The 15,053-nt window shown below is 40.8% G+C and overlaps 1 protein-coding gene across 3 annotated transcripts in view; it reads right to left on the bottom strand.

Annotated features, from left to right (window-relative positions):
- Positions 1-584: 584 nt before the first annotated feature.
- The window catches only part of ITPR2 (inositol 1,4,5-trisphosphate receptor type 2), a 497,691-nt gene continuing 483,222 nt past the window's right edge, over positions 585-15,053 (bottom strand). For all 3 annotated transcript variants that reach the window (XM_003926591.4, XM_074402941.1, XM_074402942.1), the window contains 2 exons: positions 5,389-5,550; positions 585-4,690 (listed from right to left, as the gene is read on the bottom strand). In XM_003926591.4, the coding sequence (XP_003926640.3) occupies positions 4,604-4,690; positions 5,389-5,550 (249 nt within the window). In that variant the 3' untranslated portion in view covers positions 585-4,603. The remainder of the gene's footprint in view (positions 4,691-5,388; positions 5,551-15,053) is intronic.

Raw genomic sequence — 15,053 nt, forward strand, 5'->3', positions numbered from 1 at the left:
CCACCATACTGCCCCCACATGCATGCTACTGCTTGCTCTTCATGCCAATTACTCTCACCGGAAGAGGAACTCCCTGTCCAATTGCCCTCACCCAACCTTTCCTCTGATTACAAACAAAGCAAACAATCGTTGCCACACTACTTCAAGGAACTGTGGCACACTGGAAAATACCCATATGAGCAAAGAATTCTATTTTGAGATCGCATGTGATTCGTGCCACCCAGGTTGACTTCAGCTGTTGCACACCCAGTTCTCTTCTGAGGGGAACTATCATTTAAAGCAGTGCGTGTTAAGAATCAGGAAATTCTAAGCCATCCAATGGCCTGTGTTCACTGAGTTCAAGCAGGACATCAGACACAATGTGATGCAGCAGAAGGAGTTGGCACATTGGGGAATTGGCCAAATCCCAATAAGCCTTTGGCACACTAGTCCATCTGGATTAGCTCATCTGTGTGGTTTGGGTCACCAAATTTTTTATAACCTCATGTCTTGCAATCATAATGCTGTGTCATACCAATGCAGATATTACTTAGAAACATGGCAAGAAATGAATAAAGCACTTAAAAGTATTGCAAACAGAAAAGTTATTCAAATCCAATTTTATTAACATTAACATAAATTATCTGCCCTTGACATATAGTGGAATCGTGTTTTCTTAGGTAAATATAGTAATCCTCTACTGCAGGAGAAAAAAGTCTTGGTGATATAAGACGTACTGGCATGATAATTTCATAAATTATTCAAGTCTGTGGAAACACTCCAGTTCAGAGAAGGGTACCTGGATTTGTTTTCAGATTTCTTGACTTTCACATGCATGTTAGGCTCTCTAGTTTGGATAGTGCATGTTTTCTTCTATTAAATGAGATAGCTTTCTCATTAATTATATCAGAAAGACCAGCCATGAGAGACTAGAGGGCCTCTACTGGCCTCAGGCATTTTCTAAAAAATGGAATTAGCTGTCAAACGTTGAGAACACAGAGCTTCCCACAGCCTCCCCCATCCCTGCATGTGGTGTGCACCTCACAATTTCATGCAATTTAGTGACTTGCCAAGTTCCTACAGGCATCTGTGTTTGTGCTGAAGATGTCTGTCTCCTCTGTGGTGTACTGCGGCATGTATCACAGTATATTGGTTGGAATGGGTCTGTAGGTTGGAATAGCTGATTTGTTATTCAGGATAGTTTAGCAGCCACTGGAGGGAATGCACCATCTTACGGTAGTTGCTCTTCCACATAGCTTTGTTCTCTGCATGGGTAAGGGGTATCTCTGGGGTCCGTAATCTGTTATATCATGATGCCTGTGCAATATTTCCTTGCCTAGTCCAATCTACTGGGTCCCTGAAGAACAAGCTCTTTTCTTCTTATTAGCTAATGTTTACCCCTCCTTTTCTCTAATGATAGAGTACTGGGAAGCAGAAATCCCCATCTCTATCTTCCCTCCCCAACTCCTCAACCTCTCCACTCATTCTCAGTCCTGGGGGCTGGGGGCCATATTGCCTTGCTGTTTGCAATAAAACAATTGTAAAATAAAAAGGGCAGCCAAAGCAGGGAGTTATGGGCTGAGAATATGGGAATAAACACACAATTAATTCTGACAAATGAAATATCTTGCTGATATTATTAACAATCTACTAGAAATTGTGCCCTCTTTACTAACAGAAAAATGGCAATATGCAAGAAAATAAGCCTAATTTAACTTTTTAAGGGGTAGAAAATATGATAAATCTTTGCATACATATAATTTATTTATTTATATTATAGTTCTGACAAGCATTTTCTCATCTAAAACTGTTATTTTAACTCAGAAAACATATTTGCATTAAACTCTTGAGCCTTAAAATGGAGCACAGAGGGAACAAAACCCTTTTGAAATTAAAAATATTATTCAGCAGAAACTGATACTTTTGAACCAATATGGATTTAAAATAACTAAATATATTTTCTAAATCTCCCTTAACATCAAAGTCAAAATGATTGTATTTATTTTGATGTCACTATGTAAATATAAGGATGTTAACTAATACTTACCTAGGTCAAATATTTCAGTTGCATTAACAAACATACACATAACAAATACAAATTTATATCAAATGTCAAATTTCCCCATTATCTTCTCCATCAGGAATTTGATGTTCTGAAAAGTGCCTTTTTTGTTTGCTTGGGCTTTTGTTGTTGTCTTTGTTTTTTTTTTTTTTTTTTTGCTTTATAATTTTTAAGCATTTAGGCAGGAAAGAAAGATACATTAAAAATACAACTGAGAAATATTTAAATTTCGATGAAATAAGAGTCTTGTTTTTTCAAAAGAATTGCAGTCCTTTTTGAACACTTCCCTCAGGAGAAAATATGCTGTGAAACAGTGAGCTGCTACTACATAGTGGTTGGGGACATTAGGTCATTTCTAGATAGCAGTTGCATACACCTAATGGCTTATTCCCTACAAAATGAACTATTATGGTGTCAGAAAAGACTAGATACTTTATCATCTGAAAGACAGGTTGCTCAGATGTGTACAAATTAATCTATTCTTTTGACCTCTAGTTCAGACATCAGAAATACTTTATACTAAAATAAAGATAGGTTCCTATATTGGAATATGTTCAATATTTACGACGTTTCTCTTCTTTTCCCTATCTGTAAAACTCTGCCTGATGAAAACATTTTAGAGTGTACTTTTTTACCTTATATTGTTAATAGTATTGATGATCCTGGATATTAAAAATGGCTGCTTTAGTCTACTTTGATTTTGGGAAAGCTGTTTAAAACAAACAAATATGTGGCATCATTTAAAGTTCTATAAATAATTAAGAGTAACTGAATGACAGCTGAATTTCTCTTGTGTTTATTGACTGCTTGCTAGATTCAAAATTCTGTGCTGCATGCAGACATATCAAAATTTTGTAGTATCTTTGGATCATGAATGTCAGAGTCTTTCAGCTCTTAGTCAGGAAAAATACTATCATGTCAGGTGAGGAAGTTTTAGCATGAGGTGGTGCTGAGGAGTACCAGTAGCTTCAGTTCAAAAATTCATTGCTCTCGGTCCCAACAGCTTTTGTTCCAGCTCTACATTTTAACAGTGTGTGGAAGAAGGATTGGTTCAGGCTTTCCTTATATTCTACATAGATCAAGATTTGGGATTTTTAGGAACCAATAGCTTAAACTATGTTAGAACAATCCAAAAGCTTTAAAAATGGTCATAGCAAACACTCTCTCGACCTTAAACCTTGGCGTTAATAACAGAGAATTTAAAGACTCTGGAAGCAGTATTTTGTTCTTGTTGGGGAGAGGCCAGGTCAACTTGCAGAGCATCTCTAGAGTCTGGAATCAAGCATCTTCACTTCCTATCACACCGCATTTTCCCTAACACTTTCATTATCCATATTTTGCTCTGCTATTCCAAATGTGTAGTCTAAGAATAACCTGAACACGCCAGGTTATTCTCTCCCTTGACAAATTCTGATTGCAATGATTTAACATAAAAACAATTTGAGTAAGAGGTTTTTGTCTTTCTACATTTTGAAAAGCCCTTACAGATACAGTTTTAAATATGTAATTGAAATGTGGCATTTTCTTGAGTATTCAATATATTTCTTGGATTTTTTTTTCCTAACTTCAGGAATAGCATAAATGAAAATGCTCAGTTCCCTAAGCAGTTCTTTAAGCATAGCAAACATGAGTCAAATGGCTTTCATTCCATGTTTATAAAAGGCAATGCCACCATCATAAGTTTCTCAATAATTCCTAGCACCTATAAGCATTTTCATTCATTAATCTCAATATATTTTAATAGCATACATAAGGTCTCAGAAAAATCTTTCCTGGCACTTACTGTTGGCTTTTTATTCCCCCAGATCTTTTAAAATCTTAGCCTATATATGACTACATGACTTAGAACATGTTTTAAACAAGTTATATGAAAATCTCCTTTTGTGCTCCACATTGACAGAGCCTGTCTGAATCCCAGAGAAGGCAATCACAGTCCGTTATGTTGTCAGCGTGAGAGGCAAAAGCTCCAAAGCACTAAGTTCCTAGAGCTGTAAATCCATTGTGCTTCATGTCATAAATAAAGAAATTACTCTGTGATAACTACAGTTTAGAAGCATCATTATCATTTCTTTTCAACTCTCACTTTTAATCTTTTCAGTTATTTTCCTTGGTAAAACTTAGCCACCAAAGTAAGACTTCTTGTATCATGAACCTATACGCCACAATTAAAAGAAATTCCAGCCAACCATGTCAGTGGCTGTAGTCAGCATTTAAGACAAAACTGACTCCTATCAATTTAGCAAAAGAGAGTTCTCCCTGCCCCGTGTCTCCTTCCACCCTGCACTCCCTGCCCTCTCCAGCCTTTTGGATGTGCCTTTTCTTCCTGTTGCATTGGGAATGTGTGATGGACGCTTTCTAGCAGATGCATTTGAGGTTAGGTCTTTGCAACCATGAAAACACAGTTATAAATTGTTCTCAGAGCTAACCCACTCAACATCTTGGCACTTGGTTGTTTTTAACTTTTCAACAATAGGCACTGTTCACTCCCCTCTATCTCAGTTCTTTATTCAGTGATCAGGCAGGACACTGATGAAAGGCTAGTCACGGCTTCCCCCCATGGTATCAGTGTGCTGACATGTGATGATTCACATGGGGTGTGTTTGATCCGAGGAAGCCCAGTCTCTGCTTATTCTTCCTTTGTTCTGTCATCTGGGGGAAAAGAGAGAATGTGTGTTCAGCGGATTTTCTCACTCTTACCCAGTGCTGCTGGGCCACAACCATTTTGAGTTAATTTTCCCCAACTACCTACTGTCTAGCATCATATAGAATATAGTTATCAAAAAAGGGATATTAAAAAAAATAAATTTCCAAAAACAGAGAAAAAGAGCAAACCCCTCTCTGTGGTTAGGAAGCAGAAACCATGACTCTTAAAAGAGCCATTTTATAAAACAGATCTTGCCTGTCACATAGCTGTCACCATTACAGTCATTTAAATAGCTACCATGGTTACTGTTGATATTTCTACTAATATTAACAATTTTATATGATAAAGGGGTTGATTATAGCATTGAAATGGCAGATACTAATGAGAATCTGCCTTTCCCATGGGCTTAGTAATTACTATCATGACAGAAAATTATGTTTTTTTAAATGCAAAGAGGTGCTTGTATTTTGGCATTTTCTCTTTCCCCCTTCCATAGAAGGAGAAGTGTTGCACAAGCTTCAGGGAGGTGGGATAAGTGGAAGTCCCCATTTGCTGGGATGTGGTTCTACAGTACAACGGGAGGTTTCTTTCTTGGAGTTTGCAATCTGTGCATGATGACCTGGCTCCCTGAGCCTCTGTCTTCCCTCAGTGGAGGTGGTGAATGACCTCTCCCACCAAGCACCATCTCCCTGAATGCACCCACCTGCTCCTTGAGCTCCGCCAGCTGACCTGACAGCTGTTTGACCAGACTCATAGTCGATTCCAATTTCTCCTGAAGGTTCCGAATTTCATTTTGCTCACTGTCCCCTTCATTGCTAACGAGGGACATGGCTCGCATCCGAGGAAACCAGTCCAAATTCTTCTCCTGAAAGCAAATAAATGTGCGGGAACAAGGGAATAAGTATGGAAGGGGAGAATATCTATAGCTGTTCATTATTATTGACATTTAAAGCAGTCTCTCAGCACTCAAACTGAAGAGAGAAAATCAGACAGAGGGAAGGGCTGAAGTAGGGCTTAGACACTGGTCTTCATGGGCTGGGGAAGACCCCAAATATTGAAGCAAACTTTATGCAGGTTTCTAGAGAGGTCCCAATGAGGCATGCAGAAAGCACCATGAAGGCTGCAGGCATTCAGTGAACGTTGATGAATAATGAGGTGGGGTCCGGAGGCTGGGCAAGCAGATCCAAGCATGTGTGGGTACAGCATAGGCATGCACTATTTCTCTTTCCCCCTGACACAGAAGAGAAGTGGGGGGCAGGGACGGTATAGGAAGGTGGTAAAAGAAATGTTTCAGCATTAGCCACCCACACTACTTTACCTCCCACTTCCTCTATAAAGGCTCCCCAACCAGCTCTGCCCCTTCAGAGCTCCACTTGGGGAAGAGGGAAGTGGGAGGGCATGGCCCGAGGTTACTCTGTCTGCTCCCTTTGGAAAGATTTTATTGCAAACGGTGAGAGTTAGACTTCCCCACAGGGCAATCACTGGTTCCACTTCTGTTTTTGTAGGCAGCCTGGATGTAGGTGTTTTGTGTGTGTGTGTCTGTGTGTGTGTGTGTGTGTGTGTGTGTTTTCCCTCCATCATGGTAGACTGACAGATGCTTTCTTGAAAACTCTGCTCGATTGTCTAATGTCATAGAATCACTATGCATTTCTTATAGATGTTTTTCAATCCTCCCGAAAGCTCTGCAAAGTAAATCATATGGTCCCCATTTTAGAGATAAAGAAAGAAGAGGCTCCAACAGCTTCATTACTCATGTCACAAGCTAGTAAACGGCAAAGCTGGAATTTTAAGCCACTGCAGCACTGACTGGGTGTGCCAGTATTCATCTCTATCTACCCACCTATTTCTCTAGGTCACCTTCTCCCAACATCCCTAGCAGTGAGATCGCCCTTGATACTCCACTCCAGAAAAGTCCACTGAAATGGCCACAACAACCTCTGCCTGTGGGGGATCCGTGGGAGGAGAGTCATCAAGTGTTCTTCCCTAAGTGACAGTGGCAGGGCCCAATTTGTGTATCTTCTAGACCACAGTTGCAATCTTACCTGGCCATTGGGTTGGCTTTTTGTTGCTGCTAGTCAGGAAATAACAAGTTCTTCATAGTTCCCTACCCCCAATGGCAGTGAAAAGGGCTGATAAAAAACTAAAGATAAAACGTATTAAAGAGCTTTAAACTGCATTTAAACAGCTGTAGCTAATTAACATTTCAAAGGCGAACAGTAACTTACTCTGAAGTGCAGAATGACAGATTCATTCACTCATTCAATCCTTCAGCATCTATTGTTAGGTATTTAGGGGTGAAAGTCAGATAAGACTGTGTGTCTGCTCTCAAGGAGCTTATGGCTCAGGACAGCCCTCCGCAAAGTGGACTGCACACTGTGTGCGTCCAAATCCCCAGGTCGCTTGTTAAAACTGCAGATGCCCATCCTACCACCTGTTACCAATCAGAACTTCAGGGAATGTGTGTGGTTCTAATATCATTAAAGTGCTAAGGACTCTGGTTTACAGAAGCAGAGAAGACAGTGGCTGGGCAGGCAGATAGAGAAAAGGGGAAAGATCTGAAATAGGTGTGTGGGTTAATAGCAGAGGAAACCTAATAGGGGCCCATGAAATGCTTGTACGGTAGTATGGCTGGTCCAGCTGCTCACCCACAGCCCAGCTGGATGTGCAGATGAGGCAGAAAGCTGGACTGATACAGCATGCTGTGTCTCCCTGGGATGAGCATCAGAAAGATAAAGGTTTAAGGGAGCTGGAAATATCAAGAGTAATGGTTGATGTGAGGCAGATTAATGTGTGAACTGGTAGGAAGGACAGAGGAAAACAGACCTGTGCTAAATGCTCTTTAAGCACTTATTCCTTTCAACAATTCTGTGAACTGAGGTTCTATGATTTACCCAGTATTTATATTATCTATTATCTGAATTTTACAAATGAAGAAAGTGAGCTGCCATGGTTTAGATATGGTTTGTCTGTGTTTTCCAAATCTCATGTTGGAATTTGATCTCCAGTGTTGGATGTGGGACCTAATGGGAAGTGTTTGGGTCATGGGGGCAGATCTCTCAGGAATTGGCTTGGTGCCATTCTCACAATAGTGAGTGAATTCTCAATTTCTTTTTTCTTTTTTTTTTTTTTTTTTTTTTTTTGAGACTGAGCTTTGTTCTTGTTTCCCAGACTGGAGGGCAATGACAATCAAGTGATCTGATGGCCTCGGCATCCTAAAGTGCTGGGATTACAGGCGTGAGCCACTGTGCCCAGCGAGTTCTCACTCTTCAGAGCCTGGATGGTTTCTCAGGGGAATGGATTAGTTGCCATGAGAGAGGGATGTTATAAGCCAGGGTGCCCCTAGGGTTTGGAGTCTTTTTGCACATACTGACTTCCCCTTGGGCCCTTCTCTGCCATATTTTGATGCAGCACAAAAGCCCTCACCAGAAATCAAGCAGATGCTGGTGCCATGCTTCTTGTGTAGCCTTCAGAACCATGACCTAAATAGCTTTCTTTTCTTTATAAATTACCCAGTCTCAGGTATTCCTTCATAGCAACACAAAACAGAATAAGAAATGAAGCTAGCAACTGGATTAGCCGGGATCCCAACTCAGATCTGTCTGCATCAAGGTCTGTTGGCAAGACAGGGGATTGTGGGAAGAAAGTAGAATAACAAAATTTAAAATTCCAAAAGTAGAACAACTTCAGGAAATGAAAATTCTGGGGTGAGAGTGCCTTAAACCTGGTAAAAGTAAGTATCACTGAACCGGGGAAGTTAGTGTTTAATGGATATAGATTATCATCTGGAGAAGATAAGAAATTTCTAGAGATAGATTCGTGGTGGTTGCAGAACAATGTGAATGTGTGTCATGCCACAAAACCGTATACTTTAATGGTAAAATGGTAAATTTTGTGTTATATATATTTTACCACCATAAAAAATATCTTAGAATTTGCAGAGGCTAATCCTTTAGATGAATTGTGCACCAAACTCCTGAAGTCATCCTGCAGGTCAGTAGTCGGGGTAGATGAGGAGGCTGTGGGTGGCCAAGGGCCAAAATCTGTATGAATGAACAAGAGTGACCAGGAGGTGTTAGAAGATAGGATGGGAAGGACTAGAAAAGTGCATTTGAGGTTTGAGGTGCACTGATTTCTTGGTGATGAGGAGCCCAGAGTGCTGACCCTTTTCTAGGGCTCTTAATACAGACAGTTTGGGAAAACAGGCAGCTGCCACCAAGGGACTGAAGGAGAAGGGGCTTGCTATGTATGGTTTGAATGCTTGTCCCTCTAAAACTCAATTTAATTTTTAAGTCTAATTGGTGTTGTAAATGTATTAAGATGTGGGACCTTTAAGAAGTGATTAGACCTTGAGGCATCCACCTCATGGGGGTGGGGATTGGTGCTGTAACAAAAGGGTAAGTTCCAGGCCAGGCACAGTGGCTCACACCTGTAATCCCGAAATTTGGGAGGCTGAGGCGGGTGGATCATGAGGTCAGGAGTTTGAGACCAGCCTGACCAACAAGGAGAAATGCCATCTCTACTAAAAATACAAAAATACAAAATTAGCCAGGTGTGATGTCACATGCCTGTAATCCCAGCTCCTCAGGAGGCTAAGGATGGAGAATCACTTGAACCCAGGAGTGGAGGTTGCAGTGAGCTGAGATCACTCCACTGAACTCCAGCCTGTGCAACAAGAGCGAAACTCTGTCTCAAAAAAAGGGTGGGGAGGGGCAAGTTCAATCCCCTCTTGCTCTCACCCTCTCACTTTCTATCCTGTGGTGACACAGCAAGAAGGCCCTCACCAAGATGTGGGCACCTTTATAACAGACTTCTCATACTCCAGAACTGCAAGCCAATAAATTTCTGTTCATTATAAAATCACCCAGTCTCACATATTCTGTTATAGCAACACAAAACAGACTATGAAAAGGCTCCTCTTAGGAGACAGCCAGGAAAGCAGTGTTCTGGGAGAGATTTGTTTGACACACAACAGGACAGAGATTCCAGAGGGGCTGTTGGAGCAGGAGGATTTGGGAGCATCACAGACTGGGCTTGGGGTAAGAAGGTACCAGGAATGTGAGGGATGGTGAAAACATCAACCTTCAAAACGTTTCCAAAAGAAACAGGTGCAAAACCTTGTTCTAACAGTAGACTGCAACTCTCACAGATAACACATGAGCATTTGTAAAATTGCCTCCAAAAAAACACCATTGCAGGCAGCTCAGGGGCCCGGATCAGCCAAATCCATGCCCTCTTGCTTTTGAGGAAACAAGGGCAGCTCTTAGTGGACCATAACTGGTGCCATCTGAGCCACAGAACTCCCTTTCTCTACATTCTCTTCCTTCATTTGTTTCTTTGTTCATCCATTCACTTAATAATTCTTGCTTGTGTTTACTATGTCTCTGCCAGGCATGGGGAAAACAAGAGTGAGCAAAATCTAGCACGATTCTCATATAGTTCATAGGTGGAGAGCAAGACTTCAAACAAAGCATGACAAAAGTAATGAAGAGCTGTGCTTAAGTGCCAAAATCTACATAGTCCTGTCATCCTTTCTCTTTGTTCCTAAATATTATTGTCTTCCAACTCTCTTCTGGTTTTTCTAATCCTTCTTTCACTCTTTGTATCTGCCTGTGTTTTAGTTAGTTTCTCAGCCTTTTCTCACCTACTTTTCTGCTTCCCGTTCCATTCTTCCCTTCCCTTGTATATCTGCTGATCTTAATCTGAGACAAATATATAATATGCAATTAAAAATTATTTTAATATTGAACATTTTATGCTTCCTTTTCTTAATTTTTAAGAGACCTGAGTTGAATGCTTTACATTTCTCACTACAACGGAAAAAAATCACCAACTTAAATTGATTGCTTTATGTTCTCTTTTTTGAAGAAAGCGGTCTTTTAAAAATCAGTTTGACAACTGATTTTTCTTTAAAATTACCACAGAAAGTACAGTAGTTCCCCTTACCTGAGGTGGATACATTTCAAAACCTCTAGTGGATGTCTGAACTGTGGAGAGTACTGAACCCTAGATATACTATGTCTTTTCCTGATATATATATATATATATATATATATATATATATATATATATGATGAAGTATAATTTACAAATTAGGTACAGTAAGAGATTAACAATAACTAATAATAAAATAGTATGATTAAAACAATATACTGTAATAAATGTGGTCTCTGTTTCTCTCTCTCAAAATATCTTACCATTTTTGGACTGCAGTTGACCGTGAGTAACCAAAATCACAGAAAACAAAGCCATGGAGAAGGGGAGATTACTGCACATTCTTTTCATGAAAATTAACTCCAATGCAGAGGCATTCTTAAATGTTGAATGTGCTTTTCCATTGAAAGTAGCTGCCAATTAAACACTCAGAAGTTTCTCTCTCTGCTCTTATGGCTTCCACGGAAGGCTCAATCTGAGCAGGAGAAGAGGAAGGTAAACCCTAGACCAGACGTCCCCAAACTTTTTACACAGGGGGCCAGTTCACTATCCCTCAGACTGTTGGAGGGCCACCACACACTGTGCTCCTCTCACTGACCACCAATGAAAGAGGTGCCCCTTCCTGAAGTGCGGCGGGGGGCTGGATAAATGGCCTCAGGGGGTCACATGTGGGCCGCGGGCCGTAGTTTGGGGACGCCTACCCTAGACTTTAGCCTACACCAGAACCAGAGGACAGACACACAGAGCAGTTACTAGTTAAAAGGACACCACTTCCTCTCCATGTAGACTTGTAATGTGTACGCCATCTAACAAAGCAGTTTGATTTGGTTTGTTATTTCTTGGTTTACTCATACATGCTATGTATATCTTGTGATCGTTCCTCTGATCATTAGATTCTCATGATGACTTTGGTCAAAATAAAATAACCTCCTTATTTCACTAGGAGTGAACGTTTTTGACCACAGGGTAGTATAAAGTCAGAGAAGACGTGCATAAACTCTTAGATTCTGAGGCTACAGTGTATGGTCCTAGTAAGTGGGTAAGTTGAAATCTAGAGCTTCTTGAAGATTCTAAAATGCAAAACTCAAAGATGAACCCTCATGTCCCTAAGAAGTCCCTTTAGGGCACACACAGTATGCCAACCATACCCTCCTATCCCTAAATTCTAATAGTTATGTATTTCTCTGGGTGATTAAAAGACCGTTAGACAGAAGTATAAAAACCTTGTAGTTATTCAATAAAATTATTAGGTTGCAAGTGTCAAAAATCAGCTGTGCTGGGCCAGGCACGATGGCTCATGCCTGAAATCCCAGCACTTTGGAGGCTGAGGTGGGTGGATCACCTGAGGTCAGGAGTTCAAGATTAGCTTGGCCAACATGGTGAAACCCCACGTCTGTTAAAATTACAAAAATTAGCTGGGTAATGATGGTGGGTGCCTGTAATCCCAGCTACAAGAGAGGCTGAGGCAGGAGAATTGCTTGAACCTGGGAGGCAGAGGTTGCAGTGAGCCGAGATTGTGCCATGGTACTCCAGCCTGGGCTATAAGAGTGAAGACTCACAGCTTTAAAAAAAAAAAAAAAAAAAAATCAGCTGTGCTATGTTTTCATATTTTTTTCTTAAATGTGATACCTGATTTGTGGGAAAGGACAATGGGGGTATAATGAAAAGAGCACAAATCTATGAGTCAGGACACCTCACTTCTGGTTTTAGCTTCGCAAAATTCTAGCTATATGAAATAAGAAGGAAGAAAGCCTTATTCTTTGAATCCCAGTTTCCTTATCTGTAAAATCAGAATGTTACCCTAGGTGCTATCTATGTCTCTTCCAGCTCATCATTTTGTGAGCTATGACGTAAAGACAGCTTTAAAAACCAAATTGTTGAGAGAAGATTGAGCTTGCCAAATAAGCAAACAGAAACATGGCATTTTGGCTAGAAGCGCCTCAAAACCACACAGCCCACACCAAGTATACTGCAAATGCCCAGCGTGAAACCTAGAAAGTTTAGGTTTCCTTGAGGTCTCACAGCACAGTAGCAGCAGATGTCCCTGCACTTGACTTCCACTTCTGGACAAGTTCTTCCATATTACATAGTGGAATCGCTCTTATATAATCTATCCCTATTCCTACCTAATTCTCCACTGGCTCAAGAAAATAAAAAGAATGTAGTAATTTTTCTCCACATCAGAATGAGATTAAGACATAATGAGACTGACTTATATGACCCGAACATTAAAGAAATTATCTTGGTCTTTTTAGCACTACAGGTATTGATCGACTTACGACCTATGCAACTTATGATCATTCGACTTTACGACTACAATAGCTAGCCACAACTGCTCCGCATCTAGCAGTGCAAACGTTGCCCAGCTGGGCATACGGCAGTGCGGACCAGCTTCTGGCAGCACTACCATCTCCACGTGCACCATTTCAACTGTACATATAGCCTACTCAACTTACGACCAAATCGTGTTACAACCGTTCTGCAGGCCCGACTGTGGTCATAAGTCGAACACTTGCTGTATTGGGTACGTATTAAAAGTTGACTGTTGTTAAGCTACAGAAGGCAAGCACTGTGGTTCTACATCATAGCAATGAATCCTATTTGTGGGCTGCCTACCAAATGTCAGGCACTTTTTAATCATGCAGTGACCAATACCCACAATTCCGTAAGGTAGTGACTATTTCCATCCCATTTTACAGATGACAATACTGAGGCAAGAGGATTAGTTGCTAGCCCAAGGTCATATAGGTGGTGTTAGTGGCTAAACCAAGCTTTAGCCTTCACTCTGTTTGATTGAAAATCTTGTATCCTGTCACTGCACCAGACTGCTCTCCATGTCTAATGAAGATATCTACGCTTAGCTTCTGAACCTGCTAAAGAAAATAAAAACTACAGTGAGTCTCCAAACAGAAGCTACTATAACTGTGCCCCCTTGATTTCTTCTTGTGGGGTATGTTATAGGTTGATTTATTACAAATAAGAAACACAAACCCTCTAGGCATGATATCATGGATCCACGTGGAGATACTGATGGAAATGCAGCAGCAGTTGACATCCTGTGATTTTGTAGAATGCTTTGAAATACTGCTAATAAAGGACAATATGTGAAATGTACTATGTATCACAATGGAATATCAGTAAACCAGTTAATATGTACCTTCACTTCTATAATCAGACTTGATGACTATGCTTAGAATGTGCTGTCACAAGACCATTTCCTATGGTTTTTCTTGGTTACCATCCTTTCCTGAACTTTATGTTTATTCTGCATTTTCCGTTCTAAAATTCATTCACAAAGCCTTTTAGACTAAGGAGTATAAGCATTTCTGCAAAGCCTCAGCATGACCTACTGCATTCCTCTCTTTGCACTTTTGGTCTGAAGACATTAGCAGAAATGCCTTTCAAAAGGAACACAAGCCATGCTGCTACTCCCTACTTACTGGAAGGTCCCTCAGGGAAAGGCAGCATTCCTTCTGTCCTAGAACTTTAGACCTAGCAAATAATCTGGAACAAGAATTCTTTCTGAAGTCAAAGTAATCATTTTGCTATGGGGCATGGTTATGGGGGAGTGTCTCAGGTACACCAGCACCTCTGCTCAATTTCAGTAAGGGCACGGTGAGCTTCTCACTTTTGCACTAACATGAAGATTAGGCATTATCTCAAAAAATGAGGAGATACTCATGACATGGGCATTGGGATTCCTCATCCAGTTTCTAGTGAACACCCACCTGTAAACAACAAGCACTGCTCAAGGCGGGCAATGAAACAGCTGGTTCTCACAGAGGCTCAGATCGGGACCTGCATTCATAAAGGAAGAATGTGCTAGAAAACATAGTCTTGTTTGACAAGTGTCAGGGACTGCAAGTGAGAGAGAAAGGATACAGCTGTGTTCTTTGAAATTAAAACACTAAGGCTAGGTGTGATGGCGCATACCTATAATCCCAGAACTTTGGGAGCCAAGGTGGGAAGATCACTTGAGCCTGGGAGTTTGAGGCCATCTTGATCAACATAGCAAGACCTCATCTCTACTAAAAATTTAAAAAGTAACTGGGTATGGTGGTGCACACCTATAGTCCAAGCTGTTTGGAAGGCTGAGGTGGGAGGATCGTTTAAGCCTAGGAGGTAGAGACTGTAGTGGGCTATGATCGTATCACTGCACTCCAGTCTGGGCAACACAGCGAGACCCTGTCTCTAAAACAACAACAACAACAACAACAACAACAACAACAACAACAACAAACTATTCTTGGACTGACAAATAAATGAAAACCCTGACAACTCATTCTATACAGAGGGAGGGAAGAAGAGTAGGATGATTTTTTTGCTCCATTAGAAAAACATGTGACAGGACGTGAAGACTCATTTTCAAGCCCTAATTAAGCAGATCCTTCTTTCTGTGTCTCCCTGTCTATTCTGTCTGGATCTCCCTGGATATTC

The sequence above is a fragment of the Saimiri boliviensis genome, chromosome 7, assembly GCF_048565385.1.
Source record: "Saimiri boliviensis isolate mSaiBol1 chromosome 7, mSaiBol1.pri, whole genome shotgun sequence".
In the NCBI taxonomy this organism is placed as follows: domain Eukaryota; kingdom Metazoa; phylum Chordata; class Mammalia; order Primates; family Cebidae; genus Saimiri; species Saimiri boliviensis.